This window comes from Anser cygnoides, chromosome 3 (genome assembly GCF_040182565.1).
Source record: "Anser cygnoides isolate HZ-2024a breed goose chromosome 3, Taihu_goose_T2T_genome, whole genome shotgun sequence".
Taxonomy (NCBI): Eukaryota; Metazoa; Chordata; class Aves; order Anseriformes; family Anatidae; genus Anser; species Anser cygnoides.
The window spans coordinates 74,190,839-74,210,381 of NC_089875.1; the positions used below are offsets into that span (position 1 = coordinate 74,190,839).

The 19,543-nt window shown below is 46.1% G+C and overlaps 1 protein-coding gene across 4 annotated transcripts in view; it reads left to right on the forward strand.

The window, feature by feature from the left end:
• SCML4 (Scm polycomb group protein like 4) overlaps positions 1-19,543 on the forward strand; it is a 72,682-nt gene that overhangs the window by 35,531 nt on the left and 17,608 nt on the right. For all 4 annotated transcript variants that reach the window (XR_010830427.1, XM_066994441.1, XM_048079186.2 and 1 more), the window contains one exon: positions 14,416-14,682. Coding sequence is in view for 3 of the 4 variants with exons in the window: in XM_066994441.1 (XP_066850542.1) it covers positions 14,416-14,682 (267 nt within the window). In the remaining variant the exon portion in view is untranslated. The remainder of the gene's footprint in view (positions 1-14,415; positions 14,683-19,543) is intronic.

Below are 19,543 nucleotides of genomic sequence, written 5' to 3' on the forward strand. Positions count from 1 at the left end.
CAGATAATGCTTAAAGTGTGCCAGGGGCTACACAGATGAGAAGCTAATGGGGCAGGGATCCTGTTAAGTGTTCCCATCCACACCCTCTTCATTCAGCTTTCATTAGTCCTCCCACACTGAGCCAATAGAGGCTTGGGTGTGTGCACGGCGAAAGGACATTTCTGGAGAACCCACATACTGCTGGCATGCACCTATGCAACGTTAGGGTGCTATTTTCCTGAGGAAATCATGTTTGCCCTAAGACTTCTTGCCAGCCTAATCCTGGGTAGGGAAACCGAAGCAAGTTTCTCAAAATACATGTTGGGGTGTTGGCTTATGTGGGAATCATCAGGCTTGATAAACAGCTTCTGCTTTCCCCTTTGGGTCAAACTTTTCTTTGCTCTTCCTGACCTGAAGCTTGGGCTTTGGTTACTTTGTGCTGTTAGACAGTTGTGCTTCATGCAGAGCATGGCTGCATGTCAGCAGTAGCTGCAGCAGATCTTTCTTTGTCCAAGGACTCCCGTGGCCACCAGATGTATCTTTGTCCTTAGTGTGTGTGTGTGAGAGGGGGTACCCCATATCTACCCCAAAGATACCATATGGTGTTCCTTATCGCTGTCTGTAGGAGAGGAGCACCCCTTCTTGTGCTAGGGGCTGGAGGTAGGGCCCCAAATGGAGCAGAAGCACAGCAAGAGGTAGAGGCTCTCTGTTACAGCAGTGCCTCTCTGCAGGAAGGTGGGCTCCTCCTATGTACAAGCACTCAAAAGGTAGTCTGAGAAGTGCTGTAGGAAGGCGCTGTAAGAGCGTGAGCAACAGGCAAGACATCAGGCTGGGATCTGTGTTTTAGTCAGAGACTGGATTTTTGCCCGAGCTGGATTTTGTCAGAGACTTTCCCACTGATTGCATGGGTAAGTCACCCCTCCGTGCTGTGCCTTTATTTGAGCATCTGTCCAGCGAGGGCAGTGATTCTTGCCACCACGTGCAAAGCCCTGCTAAAACTGACAGAAGAAAAAGAGCAACATGATAGAAAACTACATATTATTACGATCGATATTTCCTGTTCAAAGCACCACATAAACAGCAGCTCAGAAATTTCAAGCCCTGAGAGGGCAAGAAAAATGTTGTCTTTTTTTTTTTTTTTTTCAAGTACTGGGACTTGTTTAATCTTGTCTTGTTGTATGCTATGAGGATCAGGGCTCCTGGCTTCACAGCACAGTCAGAATAGATGGTTTTTATGGCTATCAATAGCTTTGGCTCTCTTCAGTGTTTAATTACCTGCAAAGGCCATTTATTGCCTCATATATTCCTCTGCCATGAACATTATCCTTTAAACAATAAATAAAATATTAAGGTCACATTTAAAGAAGGAGCAGAGGAACGGCACAAGCCAGCCATACACAGTGAAGTCTAATATCAAATCTTTGTCTGGGCTTCAGGGAGTTTGATCTGAAGCTTGCAGAGAGGCAGGAGGGTGAAGGAAGGAGGACATCAGGAAGTGGTCCTGGGGGGTCCCAAGGGCAGTCATACAGTTTGGGTTTGGGCCCTTTAAACCCAGAAAGACTAAAGAACAGTACACCAAGGGGCAAATCCTGGCCTGACAAGAAGAAAGATAAGAGATGAATGGGAGAAATGAAATTTACCTGTAATAAAATTTGCACGAACTCTACAGAATTGACAGAACTGGATAAATTGACCTCTCTGACCCTTACGGTGTATGATTACTGTTTGTTAACCCGCAAATGAAGGAAAAGTCCCCTTCTGAACCTCAAAGTTTATAAAATTGTATCTCCTTGTGGAGACAGAGGCAGGAAGCTGTGTGCAGATCTCCATCCAGCAGCCAGCCCAAGGGCAGGCCTCCTTCCCTCCCGGCTGCTGTACCTCTACAGTCTTGAAGGAGTGGAAGAAAATCCCCCATTTTGGAAAGGCTCCCTTCAAAGCCAGGTGGTTAAGCACTCTGCTTCCAGCTGTGGATGAGGAGAAGCCCAAAAGCCCTTCTGTCCTCCAGCCCAAGATGTTCTCAGGGCCATGGTGCAAGAAGTGGTGGTGCTGGAGATGGCCCTGGCAGCAGCTGTGCAGGGTAGAAGAGGGGAGCTAGGCTATGAAATGAAGTTTAGAGAATGAAAAAAAAAGAAATAAATCCTTTTTTTTTTTTTTTTCTCTATCAAAGGGTATGCGTAAGGAAAGTGGATGAAATGATGGGCATAAGTGCATGAAGCATGATGGATGAGATGATATCCACTACAGAAAAAACACCCCTGGGTATAAGCATTTAATTCAAGCCTTGCATGCTCAGTCACGTGGAGGAAGCATAGATGCTCTTCTAGAGCCCTAGTCAGGTAAATCGTGTGACTGCAACTCAGCTTTAGCTTCAGGTGTATCTTTAACTATGCTTTAGCTGGTAATGTCTGCAGAGCTATATTATTCCTTTAGGAGATATCTGAAATAAGGAGTCCAGTCTTTGATTTAAAGTGGCTCACATGAAAGTCGAAACACGAATTTCCATTGCTAAACTTGTAAAATGTTGATACAAATATCTGCTATCCACTAAATCCATATTCCATGCAGTCAGATCAATAGGTGTAGCACAGGTAGCAGGCCACAACCGATAGTGAAAAATGCCAGGGAGGAGAAAATGATCCTCAAGGTCCTGACCTTGTGCCGGTTCAAGCCGTGCTAGGTAAGTTTGTTGGGAGCCACAAGCAATGTGTCAACGTGTGCTCTGCTATCCCACGGAAGCTGCAGGCAATTTGGTTGTGTAGCGTCTTGCTGCAGGGCTGCTGTCACATCCAGGGTGATGGAAAGCCTGGCATTGGCAGTGCAGGGGATATGAGAGTTGCCATTCTCATTGCACAGGTTTCAAAACTGATTTTTTTTTTTTTCCAGGCAGCTTACTAAATTTTCCTTGGATGTTCTTTATTTTTTTTAGCTCCATTTTTCGTCCTCCCCCACGTTAGCCTCTTTATTAACCTTTTAGATTAAAAGCTTAAAAGGGTCTTCTTCCTTTATCTGTCTTCATCTATCTTCTGTTCCAGTCTTTCCTTTTCCATTTTGCTTCCAAATAAATGGAAACCCACACGACACAACTTGCATTTCCACTTCCATGGAAATAAAACACCCATTTTTTCTTGAAAACTCTTGGTCCTGGTTTAATCAACAGTGCTCCCCAGGATTTATTTGTTAGCAGTAATTATACAGACTACATCAAAGTGCCTTTCGGAGAGTAGCAACATGCAGCATCTGCCTGGAGAACATTCATCTGTTGGCAAAACGAGTTCAGAGCAGATTAAAGCAATTAAGAGAGAATCAGAAGCAAGTTGCAAGGGGAGTCCAGCTCCAAGGGGAGTTGGGTGCTGGTGTTGGGACGGTGCAGGCGGTGGGCAGCAGCGAGAAACATAAGGTGCAAGGTGATGGGAGCACTGCTAGGAGCTGGGCAAGGGATGATGTCTCCACCTCTCACTGAAAATGAAGTGGAGATGCGGGTTTGGGGAATCACCAAACATAAAGTGCTTATGGTGGGCTTCTTCGTGGATCTGCGAAGGGGAAGTAAAGCCTTAGGGCCAAGCTGTGTTGTGTTTATACCGCAGAAGAAATTCCAGAAGAAATATCAGAAAGTCCAACTGAGCAACAGCATTGGGCAGAGAGAAATGAAGCACAGACTTCATAAGAGATCTTACACCTGTGTATAGACACATGCACAGGCCCATACTTTATATGTGCTCTACCTAATTACTGGATGAGGTTATTAGTTATTAATGGGTAAATATAGCTTATTTTTGCAGTTACTGTGCTTCACTGTAGACATCTCATATAATATATCTCAAGTAATTTTTTTTTAAACACATCGCTGTTAAATATTTTAAGTCAGTGCTAACCATACAGTTCAGGGAGACTCATCATGCTGATAACAACAGAAATGCATTCAGCACTTTATCTGCAGAGAATGTCAGCACACACCGTGTTGCAATTTCCAAATAACGCGGTCATTTTCATACAGTCTCTTCTATACACAGCTTTTTGTGACTTATCAAGGCTGATTTATAAGCATACAGGGTGCTTCACAAACTGCCTGGAGAGAGGAGCAGCCCCAGGTACTGTTGGAAGCTGGAGGCAGAACAGATGGATGGCAGCCTCTCGCCTCCCTCTGCCAGTGCAGAACTACTGCTACGCTAAGACACAAAGCCTTGCAACCCTGATAAATCTCCTTTTCGTGAAGTACACCCTGTTGGAACATAAAGGTGAGGGAGGTGGAAAGAGAATGGAGGAGTGGTTCTGAAATCACGAGGAGGAGACCAAAGGAAGACTTCCTAAAGGCTGGGTCCATATGTCACTGAAATCCCTTCACCTGCACTCACGGGTTTTCAGTACTTAACAATTTGCCTACACTGTAAGGTAGGACTAAAATGTCTCCATTGCAACACAAGGCACTTATTCAGTCATCCCCAAGCACTTAAAAAAAAATCCTCTATGGGTTATTTATACACACGAGCACCTTTTATTATTAAATCTAATTTATTTGTCAGCAGCTAGCTTGCAAATTTACTCTACCTTTTTACTTGGTTTGGACAATAAAGCCATGTTGATCTGTTCCCAGCCAGTTTCATTTCCTGGTTCTACTGCATTAAACACAATGTGGCTGTTGTCTAGGCTGCAAACACTCAGGGGAAATTGTTTAAATAATGAAAAAAAAATTGCCTGAGCTGAAATCCTTGTAATCAGGACAACACTGGGTTTTGCAAAATTCTCTAAAAATTTCAATTCTTGACGTTAACTGACTGGCAGCTTCTCCCAAGGGGGTTCTGCATTTCAGTTCCCAAAAAACGTTAGCAGCTGGGGCATGGCAAGGTGATGCGTGGTGCAGTAAAGCCTCAGACTGAACCCTTGAGGATTCATGGCAGGTTTTATCCCCACAGTGTGATCATGGTTTCAGTGTTCAAAGCGCATTTACAAATGGATGAGGCTTATTTACATCTTCCTGTTCAGATTGACGAGTACCCCCTTTTCTTCCCCCACAGATGCAGTTCCCCCACGAATGCTTTCCCCTTCCAGCCAAGCCATGGGGTCCTTGCCCGGCGTGTGCGTGCAGCAGAGCGGTGCTGAGGCGCCAGGGGAAAGCCTGCTAAGGGGTGACCTCATGTTTTCATCACACTGCATGTCTGGGCAGGCGGTGGAGCCAAAAGGAAGGGGATGGTGCTGTCATCCCAGAATAAATCAAGGCAGGATGAGCTGGAAAGTCTTAATCCATCACAGGAAGCTCTTATCTTCAGATAGATGCATGTAGGCTCAAGCTACAAGGCAGATAAGGTGCATGGTCCGTTTCTGACTGGCTGGAAATATGCGAAGCTGCTTGGCAGACACAGAAAAAGTTTTTTTAATCTTCTAAGAGCCGATGTTAAAATAGAAGATAGCAGTTCAGAACCAAGGCATATCTTCACGCTGTTAAATACTACTCCGATCTCTCTGCTCCCTCCCTCTCCAGCTTACACTAGATTGAACTGATGGCTAAACTCACCTGAAGTGGTTATTTCTGCATTTCTGCTTTGGCTTTTTGTGTTTTTCCCAGTTTTACTTGTCCTTACATGAAGGCTGAGATGCAGGGTTTCTAACCCTTGGTAATTGGAGCTCATTAGACAAAAATGTAGGTTTTTTTTGGAAATCGTCCTTGAAGATCACTGCTTACAGGGACCCAAAGTGTCTGGCCACTTGTGCCAAGCTTTGTAACTAAAGACAAAAAGACATGGCTGTGTGTTGTGATGGAAGTTTTACAGGTCATAAGGCTGTGTTTCCACTGGTCTCAACTAAAGGAAAAGAAATACAGACATTTAGAGAGCCTGTTAATGAGAACCAGAGGAATCTGATTGTTTCTCTGGAGAAACGTTGGAGTGAGAAACTGCCTGGTCCAGAACCTGAATCTCCTTTACCCACTTCTTAGCAAAGGCAAATCAATAAGCTGAATACCAGGGCAGGAGTTAAATGCATGATGCTGGCCAGCAGGACTCTCCCCAGCTGCTGAAAATCATCCCCTCTGCCCCCCCACGGCACCCACCCTTGGGCAGGGAGCTGGGCAAGGACCAGGATGTACAAAATAGAGGGAAGGTAAAAACATATAAGCAGTCTCTCGACGGGACTTTGTTGCTGTGGTTAGCTCCTCTCAAAATGACTGGGAGATGAGGCAAAGCTGGCCCTGGCAGGGGGAGAGGAGATGTCTGGGGAAGCTATGATATCATGCTGCTTAAAATATTGAGTTCACATCTGGTCAACCCATTATAGAAAATATATGGTAGCACTTAAAAAGGTGCAGGGAGGGGTCAGAGGGCAAAGCCCATCACTAAGTAATATTGGGAATAAGAGACGAGAAAAAAAAAAAGGAACAGTGGGGCAGAGAGAGAGAAGAAAGAAAGAAAGAGAGAAAGAAAAGTTTTATATTGACTGTGAAGAAAAGTTAATGGGGAATTGAATTAGAGCTAATACAGATGGTAGAACATTGCAGGTGGTGGAATATGGTTATGGAACAACACAGAAGCACTAGTCCAGAAGTAAGGGCTGTTGTCCTAGGAAGCTACCAATGTGTGAAACAGGACCCCAGCTATGTCAGCACCCCACAGGGCAAAGAGGGAGGGTGCTGTAGTAGGTGTCCTTGCTGGGAAGGGCAGTGAAAGCAAGGTGTCTGTCTGCCCTCCGTGCATCCTCCCAGGGCGAGGTGTGAGCAGGAGGTACCCCATGGTAGCTGCCCCTGTGCAGGACGTGACCCAATAACTGTGAACGAGGCCCCTGGCCCTAGCTCACTGCCCTGACCCCAGACTCTGCTGTCCAAGCAGTAGTTGAGGGATGAACCCACAGAAGGTATCAGGAAAGGGAAAGCCAGGTGAATGAAAGCATGATATGGGGAGAAGGTAGATGCCTGTGGAGGAAATGACTATGCAGGTCAGCAATGCAGGAGGAGGGAAAGCAGAAAAGGGAGACATAAAATAGCTGGTAAAATAGAAAAAGGGTGAGGCTGCTGGTGTGGAAAGCTGCAGAGAGGAGAGGAGAGGAGAGGAGAGGAGAGGAGAGGAGAGGAGAGGAGAGGAGAGGAGAGGAGAGGAGAGGAGAGGAGAGGAGAGGAGAGGAGAGGAGAGGAGAGGAGAGGAGAGGAGAGGAGAGGAGAGGAGAGGAGAGGAGAGGAGAGGAGAGGAGAGGAGAGGAGAGGAGAGGAGAGGAGAGGAGAGGAGAGGAGAGGAGAGGAGAGGAGAGGAGAGGAGAGGAGAGGAGAGGAGAGGAGATGCTGTCAGAATTCAAGAAACATTTGGACTGTGCACTTAGTCATATGGTCTGAATTTTTGGGTAGACCTCTATGGAGCCAGGAGTTGGACTTGATGATCCTTAGGGGTCTCTTCCAACTTGGGATATTCTATGATTCTATGATTTCCTTGAACACCCCCAGGGACGGTGACTCTACTGCTTCCCTGGGCAATCTGTTCCAATGCCTGACCACTCTTTCTGAGAAGAAATGTCTCTTAATTGTTTTAATTGTTGAAGAGTAGTGTTCTTTGTTCAATTCTTTGTTTTAATTGCTGAAGAGTAGGGGCTTGACGTTTCCCTTTTTCCGCTCACCACTGACATCACTCGACTGCCAGGACTCGTCAGCTATGATGGAGAGAGGCTTGGCAGCTACATCAGCCAGTTCCCTCCGCACCCTGGGATTCATGTCATCAGGTCCCATAGACTTGTACCTGTTGTTTAGATTCATCAGGTGGTCTCGAACCTGCTCCTCACTTACAGTGGGTGGGACTTTGCTTCCCCAGCCTCCATCTACGGGTTCAGGGAAATGAAAGACTTGGGAAGCCCGTCTACCAGTGCAGACAGAGGCAAAGAAGTTGTTGAGTACCTCAACCTTCTCCACGTCTGTCGTTACCAATTATTCAGCTAGAGAAACGCACTCCTAGGATAAGAAATTAGACGCCTATAATTGCTTACACACTCCTGTTTTCACCCCTCAGTCTACTATTTGCACAAATGTTAGAGGTGCATGGTGGCCCTCACAGACTCCTCCTGTCACCCCAGCGCAGCAGCCCGAAGGGAGCTGGGTCCTCCCTTGTGCTCTTCCTCGAGGCTCTGTGCAGAAGGGATGCCACCTCTGGCACAAGGGCTGGGGGATGGGAAAGAAGCACTCAAACCCCTGAGAATTGGCAACAGAGTGGTTTATTGCCGGGACATCTTGCAGGCAAGCCTGCGGGATGTCCATGGTGTTTGGGGGCTCCAAGCTAATGCTTGGGATGGAGCCTGTGCGATGACGAGTAGGGGGCTGGCTGGGCACTGCTGCGACGCTGTTTTTGTGCTCAGATAGCAGAGAGCAAAGACGCGCCGCGGTACTCCCAGGTCTGTTCTGGCTGAGGTGGATCCACTTCCATCGGTTCCTCCACGTCTGCTGGTGGATCCACCTCCATGGGCTCCTCGGTGTTGGGCAGAAGGCTAAGCCAGTCCTTGCCCGGGACTGCCCAAACAGGATGCCTTCCGTCCGTAAGGTTTCCAGGCCAGAGTGCCGAACCACGGGGTTGTCCAGTTCCACGCCTATGTCCACTGTCGGGTTGATTTCTGTGCGTGGGTCCAAAGTTGTTCCATCCAGGAAGTTTCCAGGCCGGGGTGCTGGACCACACGGTCGTCTGCTTCCACGCCACAGTCCCATGCTACTGTTTGCTTCATTTCCATTTGTGGGTCTGACGCCGCCGTCTGTGTTACGGCCATGGCTGGGTCCTGCACTCTGTTGTGAACGATAGGCACGCCTGTGGTCCACGCGGCTGTCTGCCTGACGCTCCTGCCTGCTCCCCACGCCGCCATTGCGCCACTGGGAAGGCCCAGGCCCCCTGTCGCTGGATGGCTGAGGGGCCGGCCTGTTCCCCACGTCGCTGCGGTGCCAATGGTACCGCTTATAGGGGTCTGTGGGCTTCATGCCAGAGCTCCCTTGGGCACTGGTGTCTGTTGTGCCGCCAGCGCTCTGCCTCTGCCCATGATGCTTCTCCTTCTCATCGGCTGCCTTCTTTCTTGGTGCTTGCGGGGACTGCATTGCCGTCCTCTCACACCAACGAGGGCTGCCTCTCGCCTTACTGCTTCGGGTCTCCTTCCTGCCGCACAAGCTGGCAGTCAGAGCGCCTAGATGCTCAGCAAGTGGTGGGCCAGTGGCAGGGGTCCTGTTTTATAGGGCCCGCAGCAAAGGCAGGGCAGTGGTGGCCACTGTGACCTCAGCAAGCCTCTGTGATGGAGTGGCCCACGCGTGGCCAAAGGCGTCTGCGTTGGGAGCAGCCTGGAAGATGCCCTCATGTGGGAGGAGGAGGAGGGTTGGGGGGGCTGAGGGCCCCTTTTCTGGGGCTGGCTCCCCCGGGCCATTTGGCTTGCCAGACAGAAAGGCTGTCCCTTGGCCACAGGGACTGCCCTCCACCTCCATCCTGTGCCCTGGGTTTAGTGAAAGGTTATATCTGCCCAGGAAAATGTCAGCTAAGGATCATCTTTCCTAGATATATTCTCTTCTCCATTTCCTGCTTGACTTGCGACTGATCTTCATTTGCTTTCCTAATGGGAAACTTTTTTGTTGTTGTTCTTTCTGGAGTGCCTCTATTCCCAGACAATATGAAAGGTCCCTTGTATGTGTTCTGCATTCACACATGCAGCGTTACATCCACGTGGCACCCTGCAGTGACATACAGATGTACCCCCAAGGAAAATGACTAACCAATTACTTTTCTTCATGCTAATGGAGAAGTGTGGTCCAAAGGTGGTGGATAACCTGACCAAGGTCACCCCAAAGGTCTGCAGCAGCACTGGGAATTGAGCTGCAGGTTCTTCTGCTGACCCATCTTCAGGAGGTTGGCTGGGAAATGTGCAGACTACTAGTTTAACAATCTCAGCTAAAGAAGCCTGAATTTTTAAATTGGGAAAATAGGTGTGTTTTTTGTTTTTGTTTGTGTTTTTTATTATTATTATTATTATTATTACTATTTTTATTTTTTTCTCCTCCTTTGCTACATTTTAAGGTGTGCTAGATGTAACAACCTTGCACTTTTCAGACCAGTTGCCTGTGGACCATTCCTGGACTGGAAAACTAATTCAAAATGGCTTGTGCATCTCAGGTGGTGTAAAGTTATAATGGAGACTACTGTGCTCAAAGCAAAGGCTCAATACAGCTTTCTCATAAACCGTGCTTTAAAACATCGCATACTAATTTTTCAGTACTGTGTGCCCTTCTGCTGACTACCTAGAAAATAAAATACAGAAGTGCAACAGAATACAGAAGGGCTAAGCTACAGATTTATGAAACTGTTGCATTTTAAACCTCAATGGAGAGTTATGTTTTCTTCTATTGTCTTAGAAAATATGTTTTCCTCTAATTGGTCAAAGTGGGATTAGTATCTGTGAAAGCCATGCACTTTACAAGGCCTTCAGGGAGCTTACCAAATGCAGCTATTTTGATACACATCACTGCTTGAGCTGCAGCTCGTGCAGCTTCTGTGTTTTATAAACAGGGAGCTGGAGAACTATGAACACAGAAAGCTTCCACAGTCTTTTGTGAGCTTCTGGACAGTGGAGTCTGTCCCTCTTGCTGCCTCCCCTGCCACTGTAAGGGCCGTGGGCCCCGTACATCAGCCTTCCCCATGGTCATTCTTCACTCTTTGTGGCTGCTTACCTGAGGGGAGAAGATGTTGATCCAAGGACCAGAAGATAATTCAGGTGGGAAGGGACACCAGGAGGTCTCTGTTCCAGCCCCCTGCCCCAAGCAGGGTTAGCTATGGGATCAGACCAGAGTGCTCAGGGCTTTGTCCAGCTGGATCTAGAAAACCTCCCAGGACAGCGTCTGCACAGCCCCTCTGGGCAATCTCTGCTACTCCAGCGCTGTCTTCACAGGGAAAAGGTTTCTCCTTACATCCAGTCTGAATATCTTATCCAGTCTTTGCCTGTTGGTTCTTGTTGTCCTGCTGTGCACCACTGTGAACAGCCTAGTTCTATCTCATTGGTGACTGAGAGGTGAGGTTGGACACATCTAGAGGTCCCTTCCCTCCCCATCCCAACCACGCCGTGGCTCTGTAGTTGTCATCACTGTACGTAGCTGATGTAGTTGTCATCACTGATGTAGTTGTCATCACTGCATCCACGGGAGCTGTGTTGGAGTGTGTTTGAGCCCAGGGTGCCCTCCATTTGGGACCATGGTGGGGGGCTCTCAGGAAGCCCAGCCTGTGAAGCAGAGCCAGGCAAGGGGCAGCTGGTTCACCAAGGGCTTTGGTGCACATGTGGCCAAGATTTTTACATTACCATCCCTCCTCCCCAACAGACTGTGCCCATTGATCCTCCAGCTTTCTGCTACTCTGTTAGCTGGGAGACTCTCCAGCTCCTTTTGATTGAGGCTTTTTAATGTTATCTCCTAGCTCGTTAGCTTCCTAATATTGGTGAACATGCTATGTTTTAGTAATTTTTGAGTCTTGTCTGTTCTGGTGACGTCGAGATGGAAGCACCTGGGGGTGCTTCCCACTTCCACTGCTGTGGTCCACATCCCACCCAGCACGTCCTGACTGCAAATGAAGAGAGACATTATAACCTCTCCTCCCCAAAACCACATGCTTTTGTTTCCAAGAAAATCCAGGTGTTTGGCCTGGGCAAGAGCTGCAGCAGTTCCTCTGCACAGTCATGGCTTTTGGCAAATGAGGCTGCATGTGAGGGTGGCCCCAAGCATTGACTGATGCATCCCAGCTAGAAGACGTGGTGGCTCACGTTGCATCAGCCAGTGCAGTTTTACAAAGCAGCCCACACTAACAGTGAGTGCAGAAGCTGACCAGCATCTTTTAAAAATGTGTGAATTAAAACCCTTAGCCACACATACTTGAATGCAAAGTCTCCTTTTTCCCAGTCTGTGAACTGCCTTTCCTCCTGAGCTTCTCTTGGTCAGGAGGAGATGACTCTGGTGAGTTGCTCTTGTAACGCACTGATTACTTGTGTCATCCTGAAGATCAGGAGCTCTGAAAAGGCTTGCTTAGAAACCTGGCTGTGTGAGGCAATTCCTGCTCCCCCTTGTCTAATGACATGAAAATCACTTTTCAAACTGCCAGAGCACCTTCATCTTGGGCATGTTTCAAGCAGTAATGCTCTTGGTCCATGGCAACAGGTGCTTCTGCTCCAGTTGCTGAGCCCAAAACAGAGACAGGTGGAACAAATTGACCTGGATTAAGAGTTTTAGGCAGAGTTGGGAACAGAAATTATGGCATCTGGTTCCTCATCCTAGTCTCATACAAAACTCCTGGGTGTCTTTCTATCAGGAGACTTCATCCACACAGGTCTTATTTTACACAGATTACCGAGAGAGTCTGACATCAGTAAAAAATCCCGGGTGTCCACTCGCAAATTTAGGAGTCATTTATATCCATAGTAATAAAAGCCGTATGCTGTTTATTTAGCAGGGCTGTTTTAATATGCTGTTTGTTGTTTGGATAGTCTGTATCTTCTTCATATTGTAATCATATTAAAAGAGCATTCTTTTCCTGGAATAAAGAGGTAATGATTCACAAGAGGCATAATTATTCCATGCGGTGCAGGCAGGATGCTACAGAAAGAGCTGTCTTCTTTATGCATAAGAGGCTTTTATTGCAAGTGTTCTACACAGTAATTAAATTCCTTTGAATGAGAAGGCTTGATTGGATTTTCTTTGGTTTACTGGGAGGGGTCTGAAAAGCAAGGTATTTAGCTCAATTGCTATACAATTTTGGCATCTGTCAGAGGCGAGGGAGAAAGGTTCATAGCGTCTGAATCCCATCTCTCTCATGCTTGTGTTATGTTCGCTGAACGTCACTGAATTCAGCTGAATTACACCCTGCTTGTATTTGTGAGAGAATCAAGCTCAGAAACCCCTAGCAGAAAACATTAGGATACTAGAACTTACTCAGTAAGAATCCAAATTATTTAAGGGGAAAAGAAGCATTATAAAAGGAAAGTTATTTGTAGTCACAACGGCAAGTGCCCCAAAGTGAGGAAACTTTACATTTACAGCTCTTCTTCAGATCTGATGGCTGTCTGGGCCCAGAATGGGCCAAAGTTTTAAGAGGGAGCAGCAAGTGAATGCAAAGTCAGGAAACCCTGTAACAGAAGCCTGACACACAAGCCAGGATGCTGGCATGGTGCAACTTTTGTGTATTTGAGTTGTCAGATTAAATCATGTTTGTTTAACATCAACAATTGCATGCAGCCACCAAGGATTTTTTTTTTCATAGGAAAACAGTAAAAATGTAATTTAAAAGGAAAACTCTGTTATATACAGCCTCAACATATAGTAGCAATGGGGTTTGGGTCTTGCAGCAAAATTACAGCATGAATTCTTCCTGTTACTCAGTAAGGCTACACGATACCTCAGGAGAGTGCTAGCTCAGGCAGGAAAGATGTGCCACACCACAGGGGTAATTTCACCCTGCTCAGATGTCTCTAGAGGGACAGTATGCACAGTCAGGACTGGGGCATTTTCGGCAGCTCAGAGGAACACCGTGGGGCAAACGGGAGGCACTTTCCTAATCTGTGGGCTTCCTGCTTGCCAGATGCTGACACCTTGTTTCAGCAGGCCTGAGTGGGAACCTCTAAGGTGCAGGTTGCAAGTATTTCTAGGGGTTGGACCTGTGATTCTTGAGGCTCCTCAACCTCCTCCTGTCCATTAGACCCCCAGCCAAGGGGGCTATAGCTCTGTAAAATAGGTCTGTAAGTGCAAAATATTATACATACCCCACGTACACAATGCATAAAGTGCAAAGCAGAGGTGAAGAACCAGAGGAAAGGTTTGTAACCATCTGTGATGCCAGCGCCCATCTGAGAAACTGACTCATGCACCTCTGCTTGCAAGCAGACACTTGGGAGTGCTTGTAGCCATCAAGCCTCTTCTCCTGGCAGAACATTGGTCCTGATGGACGTCTTCAGCTAAGAATATTTTCTGATGAATTTTCATAATTGCAGCCAGAACACTTTGGTTTATTACTGTCACTCCTTCCTAATTGCCTGCCAGGCATTATTAACCTACAAGCTGCCCCTGTCCTGTGGTCCTGCTCTTCTTTCTTCCGTTCAACTTGCATGTTTTTGAAACAAAGACAGAGAGAGAACAATAGCTGCACAGCCTTCCGGGCTTGGTGGTGTTCAGGGAGCACCCTGAAGGAAGTGAAACCTGTCTTTGCCTTCCCACCAGACAGTGGTGGGAGAATATCACACTAAATTGATGACACACATGAGTCACACCAAGCCAAAATTTCTCTATCGTGACTCTATCGACTCTACTGACTTCTGGGTGGTTGTGCTTCCTTTTATTGTTTCTCGATACTCAACAAGGATGCCTTCTGTATCTTTCTGCCCCTCCTGTCCAGCTGTCTGTACAGAAAGTTGGACATGTAGCTAAACTTTAGTTCCATTTTCCTGACATTTCTTTCTCTTTCTTGGCTTGCTGAGCAGAAACGGTCATACCTGAGGATTACCTGGTCGATCCTGTGCACATGAAGCGGTACAGCGTGGATCCTGCCGACTCTGCCTTCAGTTGCATGGGCTCCATGTACGCCACGCGGCAGAGTCCTGCAGATGGACGTCCTGCTGGAGTCTCCTCTTCCTCCTGTAGCCATCGTCCCACCCAGACGTCTTCAGGGGGGTCCTCCTCCACTGGCCTGCGGCACCAGACCTCCAGTCCAACAAGGAACGGGACCTACCCTGAAGGAAACAGAAGTGGTAATATAATATCTTCCTGTTACCAGTGCGTGTTACTATGCTGGTGCCATGCTGGAGTCTTAACTCATTCCCAAATTCCCAGGAAAATTAATAAGGGGCGCCTGGATTGACATCCACACAGACAATGCATGCTTTCACTTAGAAGGAGAAGTAATAACCCATGTAAACACAAAATCAATCTGTTCATCATTAAGTAAAATGGCGAATGTTTTCTAATGCTGTTATTAATTATGTAAACATATGTATTATGTATAATCGAGTGGCAATCAAAACTGCTATTATCAACTTACAGATATAAATATTAATACATAAGGCATTCCTCCCCAAGATTGATACAGCCTGCAGACAGGTACCTGTTAATGGTACAACACCAGCTGTGTACAAGGTATGGTGCAGAACAAACACAAATATTGGTGTCTACCTCAAACAATTTAGCAAAGATTTTGTTTCCTAGCTGCATAGCCCACCATGCCCCTTTAATTATGAACCAAGCCAGACTTTACTTGAAAAAAGATTGCCCACCAAAACATATTTTTAGAAATCATCCAGCTTACTGCTCAAGGCTTTTTTATCCTTTGGGGAAGCAAAGTCGCAAGAAGTTTATCTGCAGATTCAAGGGATGCCATGGGAACCACTGCTTTCAATAACCCTTCCTCTGCCCTCTCTTTGTATTTTTGCCCAGTTCTCCTGATAGGATTTAGGTTTGTTGGGTCATTCACTCTGTTCTTCAAGTGCACTCTGCTGGTGCAAAGCCTTCTTAAAATGGGGCTCGGTGACAAGAGTAGGCTTCCTTCCAGGAAAACTCCTTTGACAGATGAGGTGAGGGGAGCAAGTGGGACTAAAAGGGCAACCTGGTGTAAGGCAGAGCAGCTCAGAGGACAGGGTGCACACAGACAGGCAGGCAGAAGTTCATGATATCATGGGAAAATTGGCCGTGGCAGTGGCAAGTGTGGTTTCTAAACCTGGGTTGTATTTGCCCTTCTCCAGCTTACTGCTATATTCCCTGTTAGCAATGATTTTTTCACCCCCACAAATGACCTGGGTTCATCAAACAGGTTAGGTAATTATCTGAACTTCTGCTAACTTTGTCTTTTTTTGCATTTTCTAATTTCTCAATTAAAAGGTCCTTATCAGTAGTGATTTGAATAGTGTCTTCACCCCTTACTAATTATTCAAACTTCATTTATGCATTTTTCATCTTGAAGGTAGATCTAACAATGGAGTTGAGTGTCTCAGCCATTTTTAAGTCATTAATTTTTTCCCTTCCTCATTTATTAATGGAATCTACTGTCACTCTGGGTGGTTCTTTTTTGTTTTTGCTTTTTTTTTTTTTTTTTTCCTCTTGCTGAAGCCTTGCTGGTTCCCCCTAATCCTTTTGTCTAGCATTAACTCCTTACACTGTCTTTCTGCCTTGCATTTCAACTGGAGACTGCAGGTGATTCTGCAAGGAGCTAAGATTTAACTATGCTTTGCACATTTTCAGCATCCAAAAAATACTGTGGTAAAATTCCTGTGCTTTAAAAATATGCTGTGTGGAGAAAAGCATTGGTATCACGGGTTTGAATCTGTGTTCAAGAGACTGAGGTTCAAAAACAGGGCTCCTTAACTTGGTCATCTGCACTACTTTCCCTTCTTGTTTCCGACTGTGAATGTCACTCTTTCCCAGACTTGGCCAATGTCTTGTGCAAGTTCATCAGAGTCATAAGTGGAAAGCTAAGCTTCAGGAGGCAGCTCTATCTCTCTTATTGTGACTCCCCCCAAAATTTGCAGTCTTTGCAACATGAAAGCCTAAAAGATAGCAGGTTATTTTTCCAGAACTAAACAAACAGGAAAGTCATAGAGGGCCCATGCTATAGGCTTTGCAGGTTCTTATATTTCCCTAGCTTGAAACATATTGCAGCAGTTTGAGAAGCAAAGATGAGAACGTTGCTTTTAGACTGGACGCTTGTGATGTTCGGGCATCTTTGAAGCAGCCACAAGTGACTTCAAGCTGTTAGATATGGTATTTTGGGATAAAAGGACTTATCCCAAAACTGTTTAGTTTAGTTTAGTTTTTGTTTGTTTGTTTTGTGGTGCATGGTTTTGACACTTGCAAAGACTAGCTCATCTAGGACCTCTGGGATATTTGGCCAACTCAACAGCAATGGCTCCCTAAAGCTGACAGATATACATTGAAGACCACCAAAAAAATGTTATTAATATCTTGATATCATTTGTAAGTATCAACAATTTTTTAGACCCAGTATCATCCATTGTACATTAGGGTCTGCACATACAGGTACCTGCAATCCCATACAAAAATGGGGTTGCTGTCAAGGTCTCCAACAGGAGGAAGGGCAATCACCTGTATTCCAGGTGCTCTGTGCACCTCTGTCCATCAGCACCAACGGCCTGTGCATGTTTGTACCACCACCATCCCATTGCCTCTGAACTTCTCAGCTGCTTTCTGGAGACTCCAGCAGAGGCTCCCGCTGCCCATGGCAGGAGCTGGTTCCTCTGAAGCAGAGGAGAGCGGTTTGTTCTTGGCTAAGGCTAGGCAGTTTTCAGTGGCTGTGATTTGTAACACAGTGACAACCATGAAGTCAAGGTGCCCACAGATTTATTATGGTGTCCCTTCTAGCATTAAAGAAACCGCGCTGCTTCTAGGCACAGCCTGGTTTTTAATCCTTCTCTGTTTGTGATAACATCGGTTCCAAAGCGCAACTCAGTAACGCTGGAATACCCACCATAGATTTCTACAAAGCTTTGTCTGCTTCTCCTTAAAGGTAGAGACTGTATTTTTTTTTCTCAGCTATCATATTTTTCACCTACTGTGCTCCTTCTACTTTTACTGGCAATCCCAGCCGTTTTAAATATATACCTTCCTGAGACTACCTTGGTGCATCTACACTGGAGTGTGATTACCATCTTGGCAAAATCTCTCTTGCAAAGGTCTTAGGAATCTGCACCCTCACTGTGATGCTTCTGCATGTGTTTTTCCTCTTTCTAGGGACAATTTATATGCTGCTGAATCATAAGCGAACAAAGATGAATAATTGGTGCATGCCAGTATCTGTTCTAATCCTCCTCAGTTTGCATACTCACAAGGAAGGGATAGGCAGGACTCATTAAAAAGAGGAAGGATTTCTCTCCAAAACCTCAAGCCAATCTTCTTTATTTAACGGATATTTTTGAAAAATAGCATGCGTTATTTATCAGGGTGTGCAAATATCATGGAAAAAATCATAACCATAAAACATACCTCAGTGCAGAGCAGAAAATGTTTTTCAAGAGGAATGGATGAGATTAAACCTCAAAGCTCTCATTAATGCGATTGGAAGCATGATGCCTAATTCTCTCTGATTATGCTAAAAAATTCCAAACCAAAAAAAAAAAAAAAAAAAAAAGAAATGTCATTTCAGAAAACCAGTTGGGGCTGCTAACAGATAAACATGCACTTTTCTGTCATCATTTGCCAAATTGAAGCTCTTAAATCAGGGAAGTAATAGTCAAGGACATCATAAACCTTAAACCTTTCCAAGCTTGCTTATGTAACAGACAAACAAACCCTTTATTCCAAGCGTGAAGAATTCTGTGTTCAGGCACAACAAAATAACCTTAACCTTGCCCTGTAGCTTGCTGGCTTTATGCAGATTTTATTATCCAATATTAGCAGTTAATTATTATCACCTGAGGGCCTTCGTTAAAGAGGCAATCCTTGCTTGCTTAATACATTCATTTCCCGAAAACATTTGGGGGTGCAGGGGCTGAAGTTTCCCTTTTTCCAGAGTAATGCTGCAAGCACCTGGGGTGGGGAGGTGGATCCAGCATCTCCCCCAGGCAGTGGCAAGGGATGCCCAACCCTGGTCCCACTGCTTTGGCAAGTGCTGCCTGCCTGCTAGTTTGTGAGGACATTTACAACATGAAAGGTTTGACGCTTCCGGTGAGATGCTCTTTTGCTTTTTCTACTGCAAAAGAGAAACAAGGCAAGAAAAGCCCGAGTAAACATTTGTCACCAGTTTATGGCTATGTCTCATTCAGCTGGGTGGCTCTGGTGGCCACCATGTCCCATCCCCTGCAGGACACAGGTGCAGTGCTGGTGGGATGGGGACAATAGCCATTGTGCACACATCTCCTGCAAGGGGCTTTCCAGCACACATGGAGGTGTTAAATGCAGTCTGCTTTCCATGCCTCTCTGCTGACTGCAGCTCGTTGAGCCTCCCCTGCCCAGAAATATCCTGTAATTGTATTCTTCCACCTGCCTGCTTTTCCAATCGTCCTGCTTCCAACCATCTTCTCCAGCATGGTGCACTCTGGCCTTTTAGGAAGCCTCTCCTTCAAATCTTTCCTCCTGCCCTTGTTTGCAGTGGGAGGATTTTTTTAAAAAAAAAATTCTTATTTCTCCATGCCTTTGAGGGCCTGCTACTTTGGCTTACTTTCAGTGGATCTGCTGCTCCTTATTATCTGCTCCAGTGCGATCAGAGAGAACCTTTTAAAATTTCATTCCCACCCCCTTCCCCTGAGGCAAAGAAATCATTTAGGCCTGCAGCAGTATTAAAGTTCATCTGTCACTCCCTTTCCACTCTTATCTATCAATGGCCGCACTCCCTCTGGGCTCTGTTTGTTTGCCAAGAACATATTTAGGGAGTCTGTTATTTATCTTTCCTTCTTTCACAGGTTTAACTCCATTTTAGCATTGTATTTCCTCACCACGGCTCTGCAGCCACTCAGCTGTTGGCTCCCCCTCTCTCCATCCTCCTTCTCAGGAAGGTCTGGAAACAGAAATGTGGGCGAGAGCTCAGCCGTTGGCTCCATTGCACCAAGCCCATCTATCTCACCATCGTCTTTGCTGGGCACTGGGTGCTGACCTGGTATTTCCAGC